Source organism: Etheostoma spectabile, chromosome 5 (genome assembly GCF_008692095.1).
Source record: "Etheostoma spectabile isolate EspeVRDwgs_2016 chromosome 5, UIUC_Espe_1.0, whole genome shotgun sequence".
Lineage (NCBI taxonomy): Eukaryota > Metazoa > Chordata > Actinopteri > Perciformes > Percidae > Etheostoma > Etheostoma spectabile.
The window spans coordinates 6,756,486-6,772,803 of NC_045737.1; the positions used below are offsets into that span (position 1 = coordinate 6,756,486).

General features: G+C 39.3%; 1 protein-coding gene across 5 annotated transcripts in view; it reads right to left on the bottom strand.

Annotated features, from left to right (window-relative positions):
* The window catches only part of vps13a (vacuolar protein sorting 13 homolog A), a 40,624-nt gene that overhangs the window by 16,228 nt on the left and 8,078 nt on the right, over positions 1-16,318 (bottom strand). For all 5 annotated transcript variants that reach the window (XM_032516464.1, XM_032516462.1, XM_032516463.1 and 2 more), the window contains exons 20-50: positions 15,498-15,634; positions 15,237-15,369; positions 14,736-14,853; positions 14,454-14,598; positions 14,039-14,147; positions 13,713-13,873; positions 13,409-13,565; positions 13,146-13,225; positions 12,943-13,002; positions 12,191-12,389; positions 11,951-12,067; positions 11,549-11,652; positions 11,119-11,286; positions 10,487-10,794; positions 10,189-10,336; positions 9,789-9,960; positions 9,381-9,505; positions 9,101-9,270; positions 8,456-8,712; positions 7,976-8,160; positions 7,718-7,861; positions 6,221-6,430; positions 5,863-6,006; positions 5,449-5,550; positions 5,196-5,348; positions 4,852-5,110; positions 3,153-3,313; positions 2,693-2,796; positions 1,623-1,938; positions 954-1,090; positions 390-684 (exon numbers count right to left, since the gene is read on the bottom strand). In XM_032516464.1, the coding sequence (XP_032372355.1) occupies positions 390-684; positions 954-1,090; positions 1,623-1,938; positions 2,693-2,796; positions 3,153-3,313; positions 4,852-5,110; positions 5,196-5,348; positions 5,449-5,550; positions 5,863-6,006; positions 6,221-6,430; positions 7,718-7,861; positions 7,976-8,160; positions 8,456-8,712; positions 9,101-9,270; positions 9,381-9,505; positions 9,789-9,960; positions 10,189-10,336; positions 10,487-10,794; positions 11,119-11,286; positions 11,549-11,652; positions 11,951-12,067; positions 12,191-12,389; positions 12,943-13,002; positions 13,146-13,225; positions 13,409-13,565; positions 13,713-13,873; positions 14,039-14,147; positions 14,454-14,598; positions 14,736-14,853; positions 15,237-15,369; positions 15,498-15,634 (5,078 nt within the window). The remainder of the gene's footprint in view (positions 1-389; positions 685-953; positions 1,091-1,622; positions 1,939-2,692; positions 2,797-3,152; positions 3,314-4,851; positions 5,111-5,195; positions 5,349-5,448; positions 5,551-5,862; positions 6,007-6,220; positions 6,431-7,717; positions 7,862-7,975; positions 8,161-8,455; positions 8,713-9,100; positions 9,271-9,380; positions 9,506-9,788; positions 9,961-10,188; positions 10,337-10,486; positions 10,795-11,118; positions 11,287-11,548; positions 11,653-11,950; positions 12,068-12,190; positions 12,390-12,942; positions 13,003-13,145; positions 13,226-13,408; positions 13,566-13,712; positions 13,874-14,038; positions 14,148-14,453; positions 14,599-14,735; positions 14,854-15,236; positions 15,370-15,497; positions 15,635-16,318) is intronic.

Here is a 16,318-nt window from a genome sequence, read left to right on the forward strand (position 1 = left end):
TCCTCTGTGTAGCAGTCACATATCATGGTTGTTTTAGGGGATGTGGTCTGGGCGGGGAAAGCAGGGAACGCGCCTCAGCAGCATGCAGAACGGCCATAGAAATGCGTGCAACCGCCAGCAACAAAACAATGTGCTGGAGAGTCCAGGCATTCATTTAACATGTATTTGTATACAATTCATTTTATAATTTTCATGTAGTGTAGACTGCAATCTGTTTTTAGCAAGATTCTTTGATTTATAGTTTGACAAAAGGATTTCTTTAACTAATTCAGACACTTAAACTCTCACCATAAAGCTGCATGATACAAATCATTTCAGTTTTTCCAAGATATCAAGTTGAAAACATTTAATAAACTTTGTTCTTTCAACTAACTTTAAACCCCTCTTACCTTATTGTTTTTCAGGAAGTAACGAGGCTTGAAGGAGAAGAGCAGGGGCATGTCATAGTCCAGAGGGTGTTTTCGGTGGATATCATCAGCCTTGTACTGCAGCAACCTGCCCGTCTTGTTCACCATCCAATACGGTGAGTGGATAGCAACCACCATTTGTCCCAGGTCATATTTGACATGCACTGCTATATCCAACTCAGCACTCTTACTCTCCGTCCCTTCACCATTGTTTTCGTCATTCTCTTGTAGAGACTGGAACACTATGAAGGTGATCTCTTCCTGGTCACTGTGGAGACTGTATGACAGGATGCTTCGTTTAATCTTATGAGAAATGCTATTGCAGCAAGCAAGTGGTTTCAAATTTGCCCTTTATACAATGAGGATGACAATTAATATTTAGATCTCATCCTGTGTTGTAGGCTTAAAAAAAACTATCTGGGAACTGTGGCCATACGTTACACATAATTACCTTAAGTAATGACCAATATTGTCAAAATATGTAGACAACAAGAACGCAATAACAATGGAAAATTAAAACAACAATTAATGAAACTCAAGTCAAACCTGTACTTAGAAGACCAGTTCTGATCCAAGTAGTTCAGTAGGCAGAGATCGAGACTTGATTGGTTAATGACTGCAGTGTGAAGCTGAGCAGAGTGGCCTGGGTTCAGAGTGGCCTCAGGGGCAGAAGGTCCACTGTCCTGTTGAGTAGCAGGCAGAGAGGGAAATTGAGTTCAACAGTGATTCTTAAGTATCAGATTTTAAGTTTTTGGCCCAAAAAGCACAGCATTCAATCTGATAACATTCTGTAAAAAAACAGAAGAAAGCAATTTCCTAACTCAATTTGGAGCTTGTACCACATGATGGCATGGTGATAAGTAAGGAAGAGCAATATTTACTCTATCTGATATTAATCATGTAAAATCATGTGCACCCTTTATATTACAGGGACCATGACGGTGAACTTGCATGCCTTACCTTCAAATTGCGTACACATACTGAAAAGTTTCTTAAGCATAGCATTTTTTTTTTTTTTTTTTACTTTTAGGTTTTCTATCTTCCAGGCAGCAATACAGTTGCAAGCAGAGACTTAAAGCTTTAACATCGGTGATCTGACATACCCTGTATCTTATAAAAAGCAACACATTCACAAGCTGGGGTGTTAAAAATATAACCCAAAAGATAAACAATAAGCTAACATGGATGCTCTTCTGTCAATATGACACATCATACCTTTAGTTCATAAGAGATGGGGTAAGGCAGCAGGTTGCGTAGCAGCATGGAAGGCCACAGGTGAAGCACAAAGGGCACATCAAAGTTCTCCCCAACCCCACCCGTATGTTTAAATGTCACAGCATCTTTTAATGGCACCATGTTGACCATCAGCACAACACCCTGATCTCCACGGTGACGGCAGGTCTGCTTGAGATATGTTTCAGGCTGCTGGTTACTGAAGTCTTCGTAGCTGAAACCCTCTGAGCACTCAAACTCCTCCTCACCCTGGTCTCCAGAGTCATCCGCTGTTATCGGCTGTAGGCTCAGCTCAGACCTAAAGGGGGCAGCAGACAGCAGATGTGGATAAGTTAGTATGTACCGTGACTTTGTGTTTATAGGGCTTAACCCAAACTGACTTACTCAACTTCACAACGTGTGTGTGTGTGTGTGTGTGTGTGTGTGTGTGTGTGTGTGTGTGTGTGAGAGAGAGAAAAAATAACAACATATTCCACTTTACACTGGGTTTTCACAGGCAGATTCAATAACTGCAGATTTCAATTAATTCCCTATGAGAACAGCGGTACGGTATGAGCAAAGACTGCCGACAGTGGCGAAAGTTCCGGATCTTTTAATGTTATCAAACAAAGCCAAATCTTTTCCCTTCCTCATAAAATGGTCCTAAATCGATAGTGTAGCCTAATTCCTTGTTTACTGATGATGATCAGTTCTGATGGTGTACAGCTGGACTGGAGTATGTGATATTAGCTGTTAACTGAATATGATCTTTACAGCCCCTGCACATTTCTAGTACTTAAGGTAATTTGTATGCATCAAACCCGGGTTGTGACTCAGGTTGCATCTGAATTGTCATAACCAGGGATCAACCTGTGTTGACTGGTTTGGTTTGAATTGAAAAAAAGGGCTAAACATGGGTCAGATAACCCTGGTAGGACCCTGGTTATTGGTGTGAAAGACATATCAGTGAGAGTGAGATTAAGAGAGACAGACAGAGGAAAAGGGAGACAAAAACGAGACAGTATGAAAATGTAAGTGTAGATGTATAGGCTTGTTAATGCGTTTGCCCTCACCTATAGGAGTCCAGAGGCACACAGAACTCTTCTGTAGGGAGAGCTGTACCCAGACATGTTGAACCTTCAAAAACTTTGAATGGGATTGAGAAATGATTGATGATCTGCATAAAAGGAGAGAGACAAAATCAAGATTATTAAGGTTGTTGTTGTTGTATTCCAGTTTGATCTCTAATCCTATTCTATTTCAATCCATAAAGTTCTACCTTTGCTGGGACTGCATTATCATTTAAATTGAAAATAATTAAAACATTATGAGTGATTGTGGTGTAATCTGCTAAAAACTTGATATATTATTATAAAATTAAGTTTGTAAAAGATCCAGTAGCAGATCAATGCATCTTAAAAGGCAAGGTGTTACTTATATTATCATAACACACCCTGACATATTTTTACAGATACAGAAGTTTTACAGAAGTTTAAAAATGAATAAACATGTCTAACAAAATCAGTGTAATACCTGGAAAGGAGAGCGGATCTTGATGTACTTGCTGCCCTCCACAGAGTAAATCTGACAGACCAAGAAACGAGTGACTCCTGAATCTTTGTGCATTACACTGTACATTCCCCTTCCAACCTTGATCAGGGGGATCACACTGGTTGAGGTGTGGCCCATCGGAGCTGGAGGGGGCAAAAGAAATAAGAGCAGTTTGTATGCATTTGGCTAGGTATTTTATTTTGACATTCATCACATTAGTTTGATTAACAAAAAAAACCAAGAAGTATAGCCGCAAGCGGCAATTCGAGGGTTCAAACCTTTTTTCTCAATAGAGACTTTGTTATAATTATAGCATTGTTATAAAACATATCCTGCAAGCTTTGTAACAATTGGACAAACAGTGAACTTTGTTTAAAATGCCTGCAACTGATTTGTCAAAAACATTGTTTTTCAATTCAGTTTAATATGTAGCTCAGTCCAGCTCACGGCAATTTGAGCAGATGACCAACACAAAAACAATTGCTAATAAAGCCGCAAGCTGCAATTCCAAGCTCAAATCTTGATTTGCGTCATTCCACGTCCAGTTATTGTGCATTTAAAGCACCCCCTAGTGGTCAATTTGAATGAGACTTGCAGTGTATGTGCGAGGTCATTATGGAGACATTTCCTGGCAGTTTTGTGTTGATTGGACACAAACATTCAGTCATTTATAGCCAGATTTGTGCTATAGCACCTGCAGTTTGTTTGCATTTATAGTGCCCTCTGGTGTTCAATTTGAATGAAACTTTCAGGGTGTGGTTCAGGTACTTACGAGGACATATCCTGAGAGATTTGTGATATGTGATTTACAGTAAAATGTGTGTAATGGCATTCACCTATTTTGCGCTTTTAGCACCCCCCAGTGCTGTATGTACATAAAACTGGCCGGGTATATCTGGGGCACTTATCTGAACATACCCTGTGTTTTGTGATGATTGGCCTTACAGTTGCTGATTTGTGTTCATTTATGTCCAAAGCCATGACCCTTTCAAAGTTTGTTGGTCAATAACTCGAAAAAGTAATTGAGATATGGACATGCTTTTTTAACCCTAACTTGTAATAAGCTTGATCCATTGATGATTCACTGAAAATGCGTTGGCAATCAGAGCTACAGTGTAGGAGGAGAGCTCAAAAATTCAAAAAATTAAAAATGGAAGAAACATTTGCTAGGCAGAACTTAATGGTCCTTGAGGCTATTTTTTGTAGAGCACATTGAGAGAAATTTCAAGTCAATCAGACTTATGGTGTGGGGGGTGTGGCCTTTCAAAGTTTGCATTTTGAAGCTTTAAATACAGCACCACCATGTGGGTTCATATTTCTATAGAAGCACATGCACACCATTTCCAGTTATTCCCCCACGTTTCAAGTTCCTAGCTCATTCCAGCTTACTGGAATTTGATCCGGTGCGGCAGACAACAAATAATAACTAAAAAAGACAAACCTAGAAAGGTTCTACCCTAAATACAGGGGAGGGAGAGGGGATGGATTACAACATTCATCAGAGAAGACAATTACCTTTTTTTCAAATATTAAAAACATACAACAACAATTAAGTCATCATTTAAGAAATTAAATTTAGTTTTATCATGATTGATCATGTTGTGCTTTACCTTAATTGAAAGTCAAGCTGACTACATGTGCATACACAATATAATTGTGTACACAGGTTCATTTTACTTACTAGGCTGTATGTAGTAGTCCTTTTCACTCAAGGAGATCATGGCTGAGAACTGGTCGGAGTCAGTTGTGGTGGAATAGTTCATCTCCAGGGTTTCCCCGTGCTGCAGCTGCACCATGCCGTTGGTGCTCTGCTGGCCGACTGGACAAAACATTGAACTGTGGTGGACAGACACTTGCAGACCCAGGCGGTTTTTTACTACAAACGGAGCTTCATCCTTTTGGAAAGAGTCAGCTGTCTGTTTTGCAGCCTCTGCAAAGGCCTGGGGGAAGGAAAAAACATGAACATTATATATGGCTGCCTATCCTTAATCCTTTCAAATAAAATCAGTACAGCCTTTCTCTTACTGTGCCCAGGTTACTCAGCATGGCCAGACCACACTTGGAGAGGGTGACGTTAAGCTGGTCTTCACTGCTGATGACGATGGCCGTTTTATAATCTGGGACATTGCAATCCACTTCATCTGACAAACCTGTGTACTTCACTGGCTTCTTCTTCATCTGGTTATATGATAGTGAAACGTTAAAAAACACTGTGTTCATGTACTATGTGTGAGTATATAAATATCTACACACGTGTGTGTGTGATGTATATCAGTACCTTCAGTTTCAGTCTCCATGATTTGAAACCATCTCTTGTCTCATCTTCTAAAGGCTCCAGCAGCGGTTCCCACACTCCCATCACCTCATTGTAATAGTGAACCTAAAGGTAAAACACAAAACAAAAACACAAGAACACTTCAGTAAACTTTACAGCCACATGTGTTCTGGCTATAACAAGCTGGAATATGTTTAAAATATTGTGGTAAATTACCATCAATTGGTTTATATAAAGCATAAGTTAAATGGACCAAACAATATCAAAAACACAGAAAACAACTGTAAGAGTCAAACATTAATTTACAGTAAAATGTCAAGGCCAGAATTCGAAAAATGTCCTAGGATAAAGTTTAGGAAATAAATATAGTGCGTGTGTGTGTGTGTGTGTGTGTGTGTGTGTGTGTGTGTGTGTTACCTCCAGGTTGAGCTCGCTGTGTAAGTTAATGAGTGTGGACCAGTTTGTGACATCTCCCTGGAAGGAGGACTTGGCCAGAAGCATGGGGATAGTGTGGTGTCCCACTCCAGCCTCCAGGGTCAGACAGATCGATTTGATGGTTACCTGCAGAAATGGATAGCCAATGAAATGACACAACCTCTTCTTATGCATCAAAACTGGAATATTTTTTATATGTATAGAATAAAATGCCATTGCCAAATAGATCAAGGGGTTGTGCTATAAATGTGACCGAATTAATAACTACAAAAAATCCAGACTATATAGGATACAATCCACGACACAGGATTATCAGTTGAGTCACAATGCAGCCAAATACCTTTAATGACTCTCCCTGTGGTATCAGTGGAGCCAGTGATGCTGTATCTTCATCCCCCTCCTCTTCTAGGAACCAGAGTTTGAGCTCCTTCCAGGCCCTCTTCTGCCACAGGTCCACAGGAACAGGACTTTCCAGCTGCTCAGGGGTCTCCGCTGTGGGAGTCAGTGCAGACTGGATGGTCATCACCGTTTTGATGATGATCGGAGATACCTGGGCACAGAGTCAGATAGCAGAGATATACAACTGTTTTATACCTATTTCATACTTCCAAGCTACATTTTAATGTTTCTAATCCTACAAATGTTGAACTTTCTTTGTTTCAACATTTGCTTATACTTGATACCACAATTTCCATCGACGGAGGCTGATCCAAACCTATATGAGTTAAGATGATATGTGTAGCCTAGCTCTGACATTATTAGAAAATATGCCACTCTGAAAAGCGCAAACTCATTTTAACGGGATAAAAATCTTGAGAGATTAACGTTCTTTTTGGCCTAGCAAACTTAGTAGTTTTTTTCACATGCTGTTGCAACAACTAGTAATGTTATAAAAACTATAACACCACACCAGATCTAGCTAGACCGGAAACAAAACAACTGGCATGCCGCACCCACTTGTTTGGGCTTGCGAGCCAGCCAAAGAGTAGTAATGTTACGTTTTGAGTGGATGGCGAGCGTGAGACGGATAAATGGATGGTAATAAGATTCTGAATGGAAAATTAACTTTTTAAAAGTTGCCAAATGGTTCCATTGACAAGACCAAAGTGACGTGTGTGTTTTGTCGTTGTAAACTGAGCTATCATTGCAGCAACAATACATAGAGATAGGCATGAGGAACTTTCCATAAGATCATCTCTCAATGCAAATCAAACCAGCTATTAAGCTAACTGAAATAACACCATGTCAATCTCTAGATATGGTGAAGGGTATGTGATGATATGGGGAGCTTTATCAGGATGCATAGTATGGATCCATGAAATAACTGGCCTTTAAAAATAAAAATGTGCCTGCCTCTATGGGAATTTAACATAGGTGTGTGCATACTTATGCCCCTGTATTTTAAGGAAGAACATTTATTTATGAACATTATACATTCACAAAGAAAATTTTACTAACTCTTTTTAATTAATGCATTAAGATTTATTTCCAAAAAAATATTTTTTTAATTCCTCTTTTTAATCAACTTTAGCATGGATGTGTAAACTTTCTCAAACCACTGTACATTTAAGCATTTAAAAATGTACTTGAAAATAACTAAGTAAGAAATGGATGTATATTAGGCAGTTAGTTAAAGAGACAAGGTGGATCCTCCTATTAAAAGGATGGTACTACAAGACACTATTGTCGGTTCAAGATGGAAAAAAAAAGAAAAAAGAAGCAATTTATTTGCTAACAAACGATTTATTAACCTCCAAGTCTACATAAAACAACTTAATTCTTTCACTGATTTCATTCCTGTATTCAGAATGTGTAATGATAATAATAAAATAACTACCTTCAATGTGAGAGCATTGATGGAGACCTCCATAGCCTGGGGGGAGGTTGTGGACTGAGTACTCTGGAAGAACACCTGACACGGCTGCAGAACTGTGGTCAGATTGTTTTTCCTCTTCTCTTTCAAGAAGGGACACGCCATTACCTGAAGAACAACCGTATCAAAAAATATATATTGGTTACTTTTGTATGAAAGATAACTTTTTAAATTGTTTGATAATCTGATTTTGCAGGGTTACATTGCAAGGACAATACAAACCTTGAGGTCCTTGATAACAGCAGTCATCAATGATCCCTCTGCATCACTTTTCATCACTAGTTCACACTCTGTGGTCATCACCAGGGCCGGGGCATCAGCACGTGTCAGGTCAGCCACAAACACAATCTCCGGGTTACGGACATGAACATTCATCTCTGTCTTCGACGCCACAGCTGGAGCTACAGCTGACAACATCAAAGGAAAACATCAGGTCAAGTCATAAGGCCATAGGGTCCACATTACGTCAGATGAATTAAATTCTTCTTTAACTCAACTTAGTTATAAACACACAATTTATGACCCATTATGTTACCACAGCAAAACAAAAACGATCCAAAATAATAATAATCCTAGTCATAATTCTTCCACATGCTCTCCACTTGATTGGGTCGGATTAAAACAACTTTCATACACAGTAGTTTTCTTTTGCTGAATCAAAAATCACTTTCAACTAAATCAAAACTGGTATGGTCAACATACTAGACTCTTTAGATGTGACAGAGGAGTTAATATTCTTTTTCTCTCCCGCTCCAGTACTGATCTTGGGTTGTGGCACTTGAGCAAAACCCTGCTGGGTGGCCTTGAGAAAGACATCTGCCACCGTGAGAAGGAACTCCATGCTGGCACACAGGTAAACATCCTGCACCACTGTGTCCAAAGTGATTCCATCACGGCCCTGACGGTAGTTCACCTCCACCATCATGTTCTGTTCTGCACCAGGACGCATTGCAATCATCCTGGAGAATATGTACAAAACATTTTTGGTCCTTATCATATTGTTAGACACAGGAATTATATGTTACAGGCTGGGACAGCTCATTCTATTTTTTTTTTTTTAAAGAATCTGCCTTTAATCTTCGGTCAATAAGATCACACTCACACTGTTTACAAACGCTACAAAAGAAAAAACTGAGGACAGACAACAGAAATATCTGATTGATCAGATATATTGTAATTTAAGTTAGCAATATGCATTCTGTTAGTATAATCTTAAATTATTTGATTTGATAGGCAGGTTATCTGTGTCTGGATGTGCATAGAATATAAAAGTGTTTGAGTGAGGTGTGTATCTATACTGCTAAATATGTGCACGTGCAAGTGTCTGTGTGTGTCCCCCCCAAGTACCTCGGGGTGACCATTTTGATTCTGGGTCTCTTGTCATCTAGAAGGCAGGCAGCCAGTCGGACTGAGGCCTTCATAGAGCTGTCGGAGAACATGTGGATGGAGGTGGAGATGGTGCCCAGAGTAAACTCTGCCAACTTTAGCTGCTCATCGTGTGAATCCAACAGCTGTATCTAGACAATTACATATATTGTGTGTAAAATGATGATGGACAAGCCTAATTTTACACATCACTTGGGAGTAGCCTTGTGTGTGTGTGTGTGTGTGTGTGTGTGTGTATTACCTCATTCTCATTAGGGCTATACAAGACCAGTGTCATTGAGTCAAACTTGAAGTCAACTTTCAGTGTGCTTTTCAGCTTGCTGCTTTTGTGGGGCTCCACAACAGCAGCTGTCACCACTATGTTACCTAAAAAGTTACACAGCATAAACCATATGTTAAAAAAGGTTCATTAGATTTTGGTAACAGTGGTTTAAAAGATTTACATTTGACGAAAATGTATTTTCAGATTTTGTAAGCTTTCTACGAGTATCATAATTTTGGAAACCCTGTAGATTACTCACCTCAACCTTTCGAACTCTGAGTTAAAATTTTCCATTTTTCATTTTGTGAAAAGACACCAAAATACTCATCTGCACATTAAGTTTTATTGTCTTATGTGAACACAAACAAGCATAATCACAGCACTTACTGCTGGCTGGTCCAGTGGTTCCAGAGCTCTGGGACTCTTTGTTGGATACAGAGTCAGAGAAGTTATTAGTGGTAATTGGAGACGCTGGAGGTGGAACAGCATCAGACTTCTCAGAAAGATTCTCACTCAGAGTCCTCAAGACCACTGTCATGTCATCCTGGCTGAAGAGCAGCTGTTGGGGAACAGAAAAAGGATTTGATTATAATGGTTTTTGATCTAGATTTTTACCATAAGCCTCCATCTTAACTGTAGGCCTATTTAATTATTAATCCAATAGGAGTCATTTAACAAACTTCAAACAAAACAGAAAAGAGATGGAATCACATAATATGTCCAGATACAAATAAACAGTCTATAAAAATTTTAAATTATTCTTATATTTCCATACAGCACTACTTACACTCAGGGGTTTAAGATGAGCAGTGATCTCTATGTCAGGTATGCTGTGGTACCAGTTGGATGAAAGATTTCTCTTGATTTCCAAGTCCAGGCTGACAGGCATCAACAGCTGGGTCTCTCCATGAAAACCTTCATCTTTGTATGTGGTCCTGGAAACAGCAACAACACACAAGCAACGAGAGAAGTTATCCAGAGAATATGCAATTATTGTGATTTTATCAATCACATTTTTACTGCTCTGCAAACAATCATACTTTCTGCAAGTAAATATTCAATCCTAAATATGGCTGGGGTCTGACCTGTACATCTTGAGGTTAGTCAGTCTCACAGTCATTATATCCACAACAGGCGGGATCGTAGCATTACTTTTAAAGGGCTGCTTGGAAAAGTGGTTCTTGACAGACAGCAGACCAAGGTCGGCTACAATGACATTGGAGGAAGAGGAGGATTGGGGTAGGAAGATGACAGGTGCATTAAAGTGGACGTTCAGAGCGATACGAGTGCTCCGCTCGGCCAGCTCCTTCACACCTGACGCTGCCTTTTCTGCAGCATGGACTGTCACCTCAGCCAAGGCCTCTTTAGCCTCCTGGAAGTTATTGATAAATGCCTGGGGGAAGAAAAAATGGAAAACCACAAAAATGTTAGAGAGAAATTAAAAAGAACTGGGCTTGGAACACAGAAGAAAATTAGGTACAAGGAAAAATGTTCAAGTATATCATGAGAAAAGAACAATTTTAAGTGAGTTAGTAAGTGTTTCATACTAATTTATAATTATTACCTTACATAAGATACATGGAAATGAAATGCTAATCTTGCCTAACAGGACTGACACATGTGGGGCTCTGCCATCATTATCTCTCCCAGATGAACTGAATGGGACAGGACTAACTGTGAGAAGTCTTGGATTGTGACAAGGATATGTGATTCTCACCAGTATGGAGGAGACAAACTTGTTGAGGAAGATGACCTGGATGCATCCCACAGTAAGTGTGACAGAGGTATCAACTTGGGACATGTCCAGATAGGCGTCTCCTTCTGTTGCGTCTGTATAGTTTACCATGCGGAAGGCAAACACTTCCTTATCTGCTATTGACACAGCCTAAGAAATAAATGAGAGACAAGAAGAACTGAAGAGCTATAACACAAATATGAATAATCAGTCAGCTACTATTCTTATCCAGAGCAACTAATGCATACAATTCAACACTTATGAAGCCAAAAACACAAGTACTGGTAGTTAAAAACTGAGGAAGAGACAAAGTATGAATATAGCCTAAAGACATAGAATCTGATTATTATAGAACAGAGAGACAAGTTAAGATAGATTAGCATAGTCAAGAAAGACCACTTGCTGATTGTACCTTCTTGTACAGCGCATCTTTGTCGCAGTCTAGGATCACAATGTTCTTCAGGTGGGCTTGAACCTCCATCTCCTTTTTCCTCATCAGAACTTCAGAGACCAGACCTGGATGGTTGAGAAGGTGAGACGATGAGAAAGCCTTTCTTCACATTTCCCAGCTAATGGCTTATTTACATGCATAGAGGACCAAATCCGAAAAGTTGCTTCATAAGACAAATTAAGAACTTTAGGTGGCAACAGGTTTGTTGCTGGGGCTACCAGTGGGACACAGTGGACATGCAACACCATTTTGGATTAATGAAACACTAACAACACAAACAATATCCACAAAAATGCAATGCAGAGGGAATGAATTTAATATCTTCTAGGTCATGGAGCAGGAGATGTCGTAACCCTTCCATACCTTCGATCCTAATCTCAGAGATGCTGGCTTTCTGCCCTCGAATGAAAACCTTCAGACAGCGGAGATCAGCTCTAATATGTAGATTCACCACATCTGCAAACTTTGATCTCTTTGTACCTGTAAGGAAAAAGATGACAAGAAAGAAAATGTGAGTAATAAAAGAGATATAGTGAAGACGACACCAGGAGAATGATGGCTTTGGAATGTGAAATCGAATGAAACTCTATTAGGATCGGTTACTTTTTTTCCTGGCTACAGTAGCTTCTTCCTTCTTCTCTCCTTCCTTCTCTGCCTGTGCCTCGTCCTCCTCAGGAATGGTGGGGAGCTCCTCCTGCCCTCCTTCTTTTTTAGTGGATGGAGGAAGGAGGTTGTTGAGGAAATTCATGGTGTTGAGTAGAGCCTCTGTATGGAGATGGACATCCAGTGATGAGAAGGTCACCTGATGGGGAATGCAATGTCAAAATATTAAAATATTGGTGGAGAAGAACAATAAAATGGCATGATGGCATCTTTTGTTTTCCTACTTACTTATCTTATACTGTCAAGAACATAAAGATAAGATTAATTTTAAATATGTACTTTGCCTCATCTTTAAGCATTGAATAACCTGCATTAGCATGCTATAAATATTTTTTTTTAAAATAAATTCCAAAACAGCAGAAATAACATTAAAGCAGCAACGGGTAAGCTTAGACAATACAAGATATATCACAGATATTATTACACACCATCCAGACTGTATTGAATGAAACTGTGAATGATGACTTATGTTGGAAATGTAAAAGTGAAATTGGAACTTTATTTCAGTGTATTTGGGAATGTGCTTTGGTTAAATCCATCTGAACTCAGATTTTAAAATATTTTAAGCAATTGGTTTGGCTTAGAAATCACTTCACGTCCAAAGCTATCTTTTCTGGGGGATAAATCTTAAAAATCAAACATGTTACTAACAAGTGTTACTAGTGTTACTAGTACATTGACATTTCCCTTACCTTGATGAACTGCTCTGTATTGTTGTGTTGAGACTTGAACTCAGGACCATTCTTATCAGCCTAGAAAAGACATACAATCCTCAATGAGAAAGCCACATACCTCCATTTGGGAAATAATCATTCAGGATACTGACAATTTGTGGAACTACTGTAAACAAATGGATCTGAAAGAGGTATGTTTTAACCTATGGTTTCACACGCACTTTAATATAGTCCAGGGTGAGCAGATCGACCTCTGTGTTGTCTAGAGTAGTGATCAGCTGAACCTGCTTCTCTTCAGAATCTACACAAGGAGGAAACAAATAAAACATGACAAATAAAAACTGCAGCCAAGACTTGCCTGACTTTAATTCACAAATACTTATTGGAATGTTTGTAATCACCAAATATTAGCCAACACTGAGTTATGAAGAATGTCTCCTTAACTTGTCTTAGGTAACATACAGTCCTGCAAGCATCTACTGACCCAGGTATTCAGGACACTTGAGGCAGATCTCTCGCAGGTAGGTGTTAGACGTCATGTCAAAGGTGCGCAGTTTCAGTTCAGTGCCCAGACCCTCTACGTCCAAGTGGAGCACTGTGACCTCCTGATCCCCAGACAGACGACACAACTGAACCGAAAACTAGATGAACAAAGAGTACATAGAGGAAGAGAACATGTAAAGGGACAAAGAAAAAAAATGATTAGTATAATGGAAAAAGACAATTAGAGAATTAAAACGGCTTCACCGACTATGTTTGCCACCTAGTTCATCAAGACCTATTTGTACCTCACTGATTTCAAACTTCATCATGAGGTCAGTCATGTTCTTCTGAGCTTCTGAACTTTTCATTCTACTTGCATAGCGCAGCGGCATGGGATTGTCTGGAAAGAATGGCCGTTCCCCAACAGGAGAACTGGGAGCATCGTAGAACAAATCTTCCTCTGACCCTGAGGGGTGACAAAACCCAAAACACAGACAAGCACCCATTTGTTATACTGTAGGTACACATACACGGTGTTACAAGGTACGTAGTGCGACAATTATGCATGTTGGGTTGTGTGAGGGGTGCAGAACAAGGAGGATATGGCAATAGAATGTGCAGCGGGTCTTACCCAATGAAGTGATGCTAATGGTCTCACATGACTCAAACATGAGAGAGGAGCGCTGGTCAGCTAAGTTCAGAGGTTTTCTGGGAGTGAGCTGCGGGGTGAACGACTTTGGCTAAAATGAAAATAACACCAAATCATTAGCCATACTAGAAACAAACATATTAACACACTGAATTGATTAAAATCTGTTATTATTAAAGTACACAGCATTCAATACATCACTTGATACCCATCTTGTTTAATTTCTCCATTCTCCCATTTCTACTAAGAACAACACTAAACTGCAGTAAACTGTAGAAAAAAATATCTTACTCGATTTTTCCCAAAAATGTAAATTTGTATTATTTCCTCTGGGTAATTTATCTGATCCACACACAATGTGAAAAGGTCCATCTAGGGACCATTCCCCTGTTCTTACCTTTGGTGTGGAGGATGAAGCAGTGCCGTGTGCAGCAGCTTTGGTTTCAGGCAGTGGGATACTTTCTAGCAGCCCCAGAACATTTCGAAATTTAACATCAGAAATACGAAGAGACAGCCGAGGGAGCTCTCCAGACATTTTATACCTGGAAGACATGCAAACATGGAAACAAAGATACACACGCAAACCTATGACCTTTAACTTTAGTGTGCCTAGCATCTTCAATCTTTACAGCATGGGAAACAAAATACGTGTGTATGGAATTAAAACTACTGAACTTACTTTGCCATGCGCGAGTCTTTGATGACCATCGCCCTGCAGAAAACCACTTTTAGATCCACTGGCTCTAGAATGTGGAGCGGTGACTGTTTCTGCTTACGGGCCATTTTCCAGTCACCATCTTTAACAGAAAATATTTACATTTCTTTTTTTCTCCACACAAAATAATTTTATTTAGCATTTATGTATTTCCTTTTTCCATTCATTTTCCCCTGTATGTATATATGTATGTATGTATGTATGTATGTATGTATGATCCCTCAACACCAAACATCTTCATTATTTTCTTGGCAGGGCTCCAAGAGTTAACCACTGACTGAGAATTTCACAATTTTGCATAGAAAACTGTATTTGCTGTAGCAAATACAGTTTTCTATGCAAAATTGTGAAATTCTGTAAACCGTATTAACAATATGTAAAAAGTCTGAGCTTCCTGAGCATCTTGAATAAACTCTCAAACATACAACTCAAAAAAAAACTTTCAAACGTGAAAAGGCATGCTACCTGGTTTGCTATAAAGGAACTGCAGGCTGCTAAGCTGTATGTCAAAGCTGTCGTATGCTCTGGACATGATGTCTTCAATGTTGCTGGAGCACGCCGACAGCTGTGGCAGATGCTTCTTGCTTTTACTGGACATCTGAAAAGACATCAAAATGAAAACGGTCAAACTTTATTACTCTAAAGCCTTCAATAAACTTTTGAAAAACAACACAATTTTGTGTGGGTTGGATTTTCAGCCTAGTGTCAAGCTTTGCCATCTCAGACCTTGAAATGTCCAAGATCCAACAGTAGGATATTTTGAGTGCCGTTGTAAAAGCCAGTCTGTGGAATGATGACGTAGGAGGCCATCAGGTTCACCTTTAGGTCGAGAACTTTCTGTGTTTCGATCACATACATCAGACCTAAAAACAAAAAAATGTTAACGTATCATTTTTTTTGCAAATACAGTAGACTTTCATGACATCAAATGATGTATTTTCTTTTAATCATTAATGATGACGATGATAGAGATTCAACATCAAGCACTACGCTCAACATAATGTTTGCAATTGGCAGATTATGATCATATCCGATCTATAATAGTGATTTAGTTACAAATTTAGTTCATAGAATCATAGACTGTAAAACTAAGGGTTAAAAACATTTAATTCAGTAATTTGCTCATTTTATTTCAGATGTGGGTTCAGTGAACACTGAAACGTTGAAAATGTTTTTCATCCAGTGCTTTCTCCTATAATTGTACAGGCCTGGCAGGCTTCTAGGCTAGAATAGTTTTTTTAAGCCATAAAATAACGCCAAATATCTATTGTGTTTCTCCTATATCCATTTTGCAGCGTCGCACTGCTGTGAGTCCATGGACGAGGCAACTGTCGGTGCTTAGTTCACGTCTCTAACAGCAGGACTGTTGAGTGTGTTAGCAAAGCTTTTAAAGTCAGTTGAGCAGGTGAAGCAAAGATAATGTAAGTAGACTACCAATTACAAACAGGCTTGGTAGTGAACAACACAGGGTTAAGCAGTAAACCAATGGGAAACACTGTCATCCCTAAATTGCAGTATGATATTAGCATTATTGTAGAGCCTTGTGG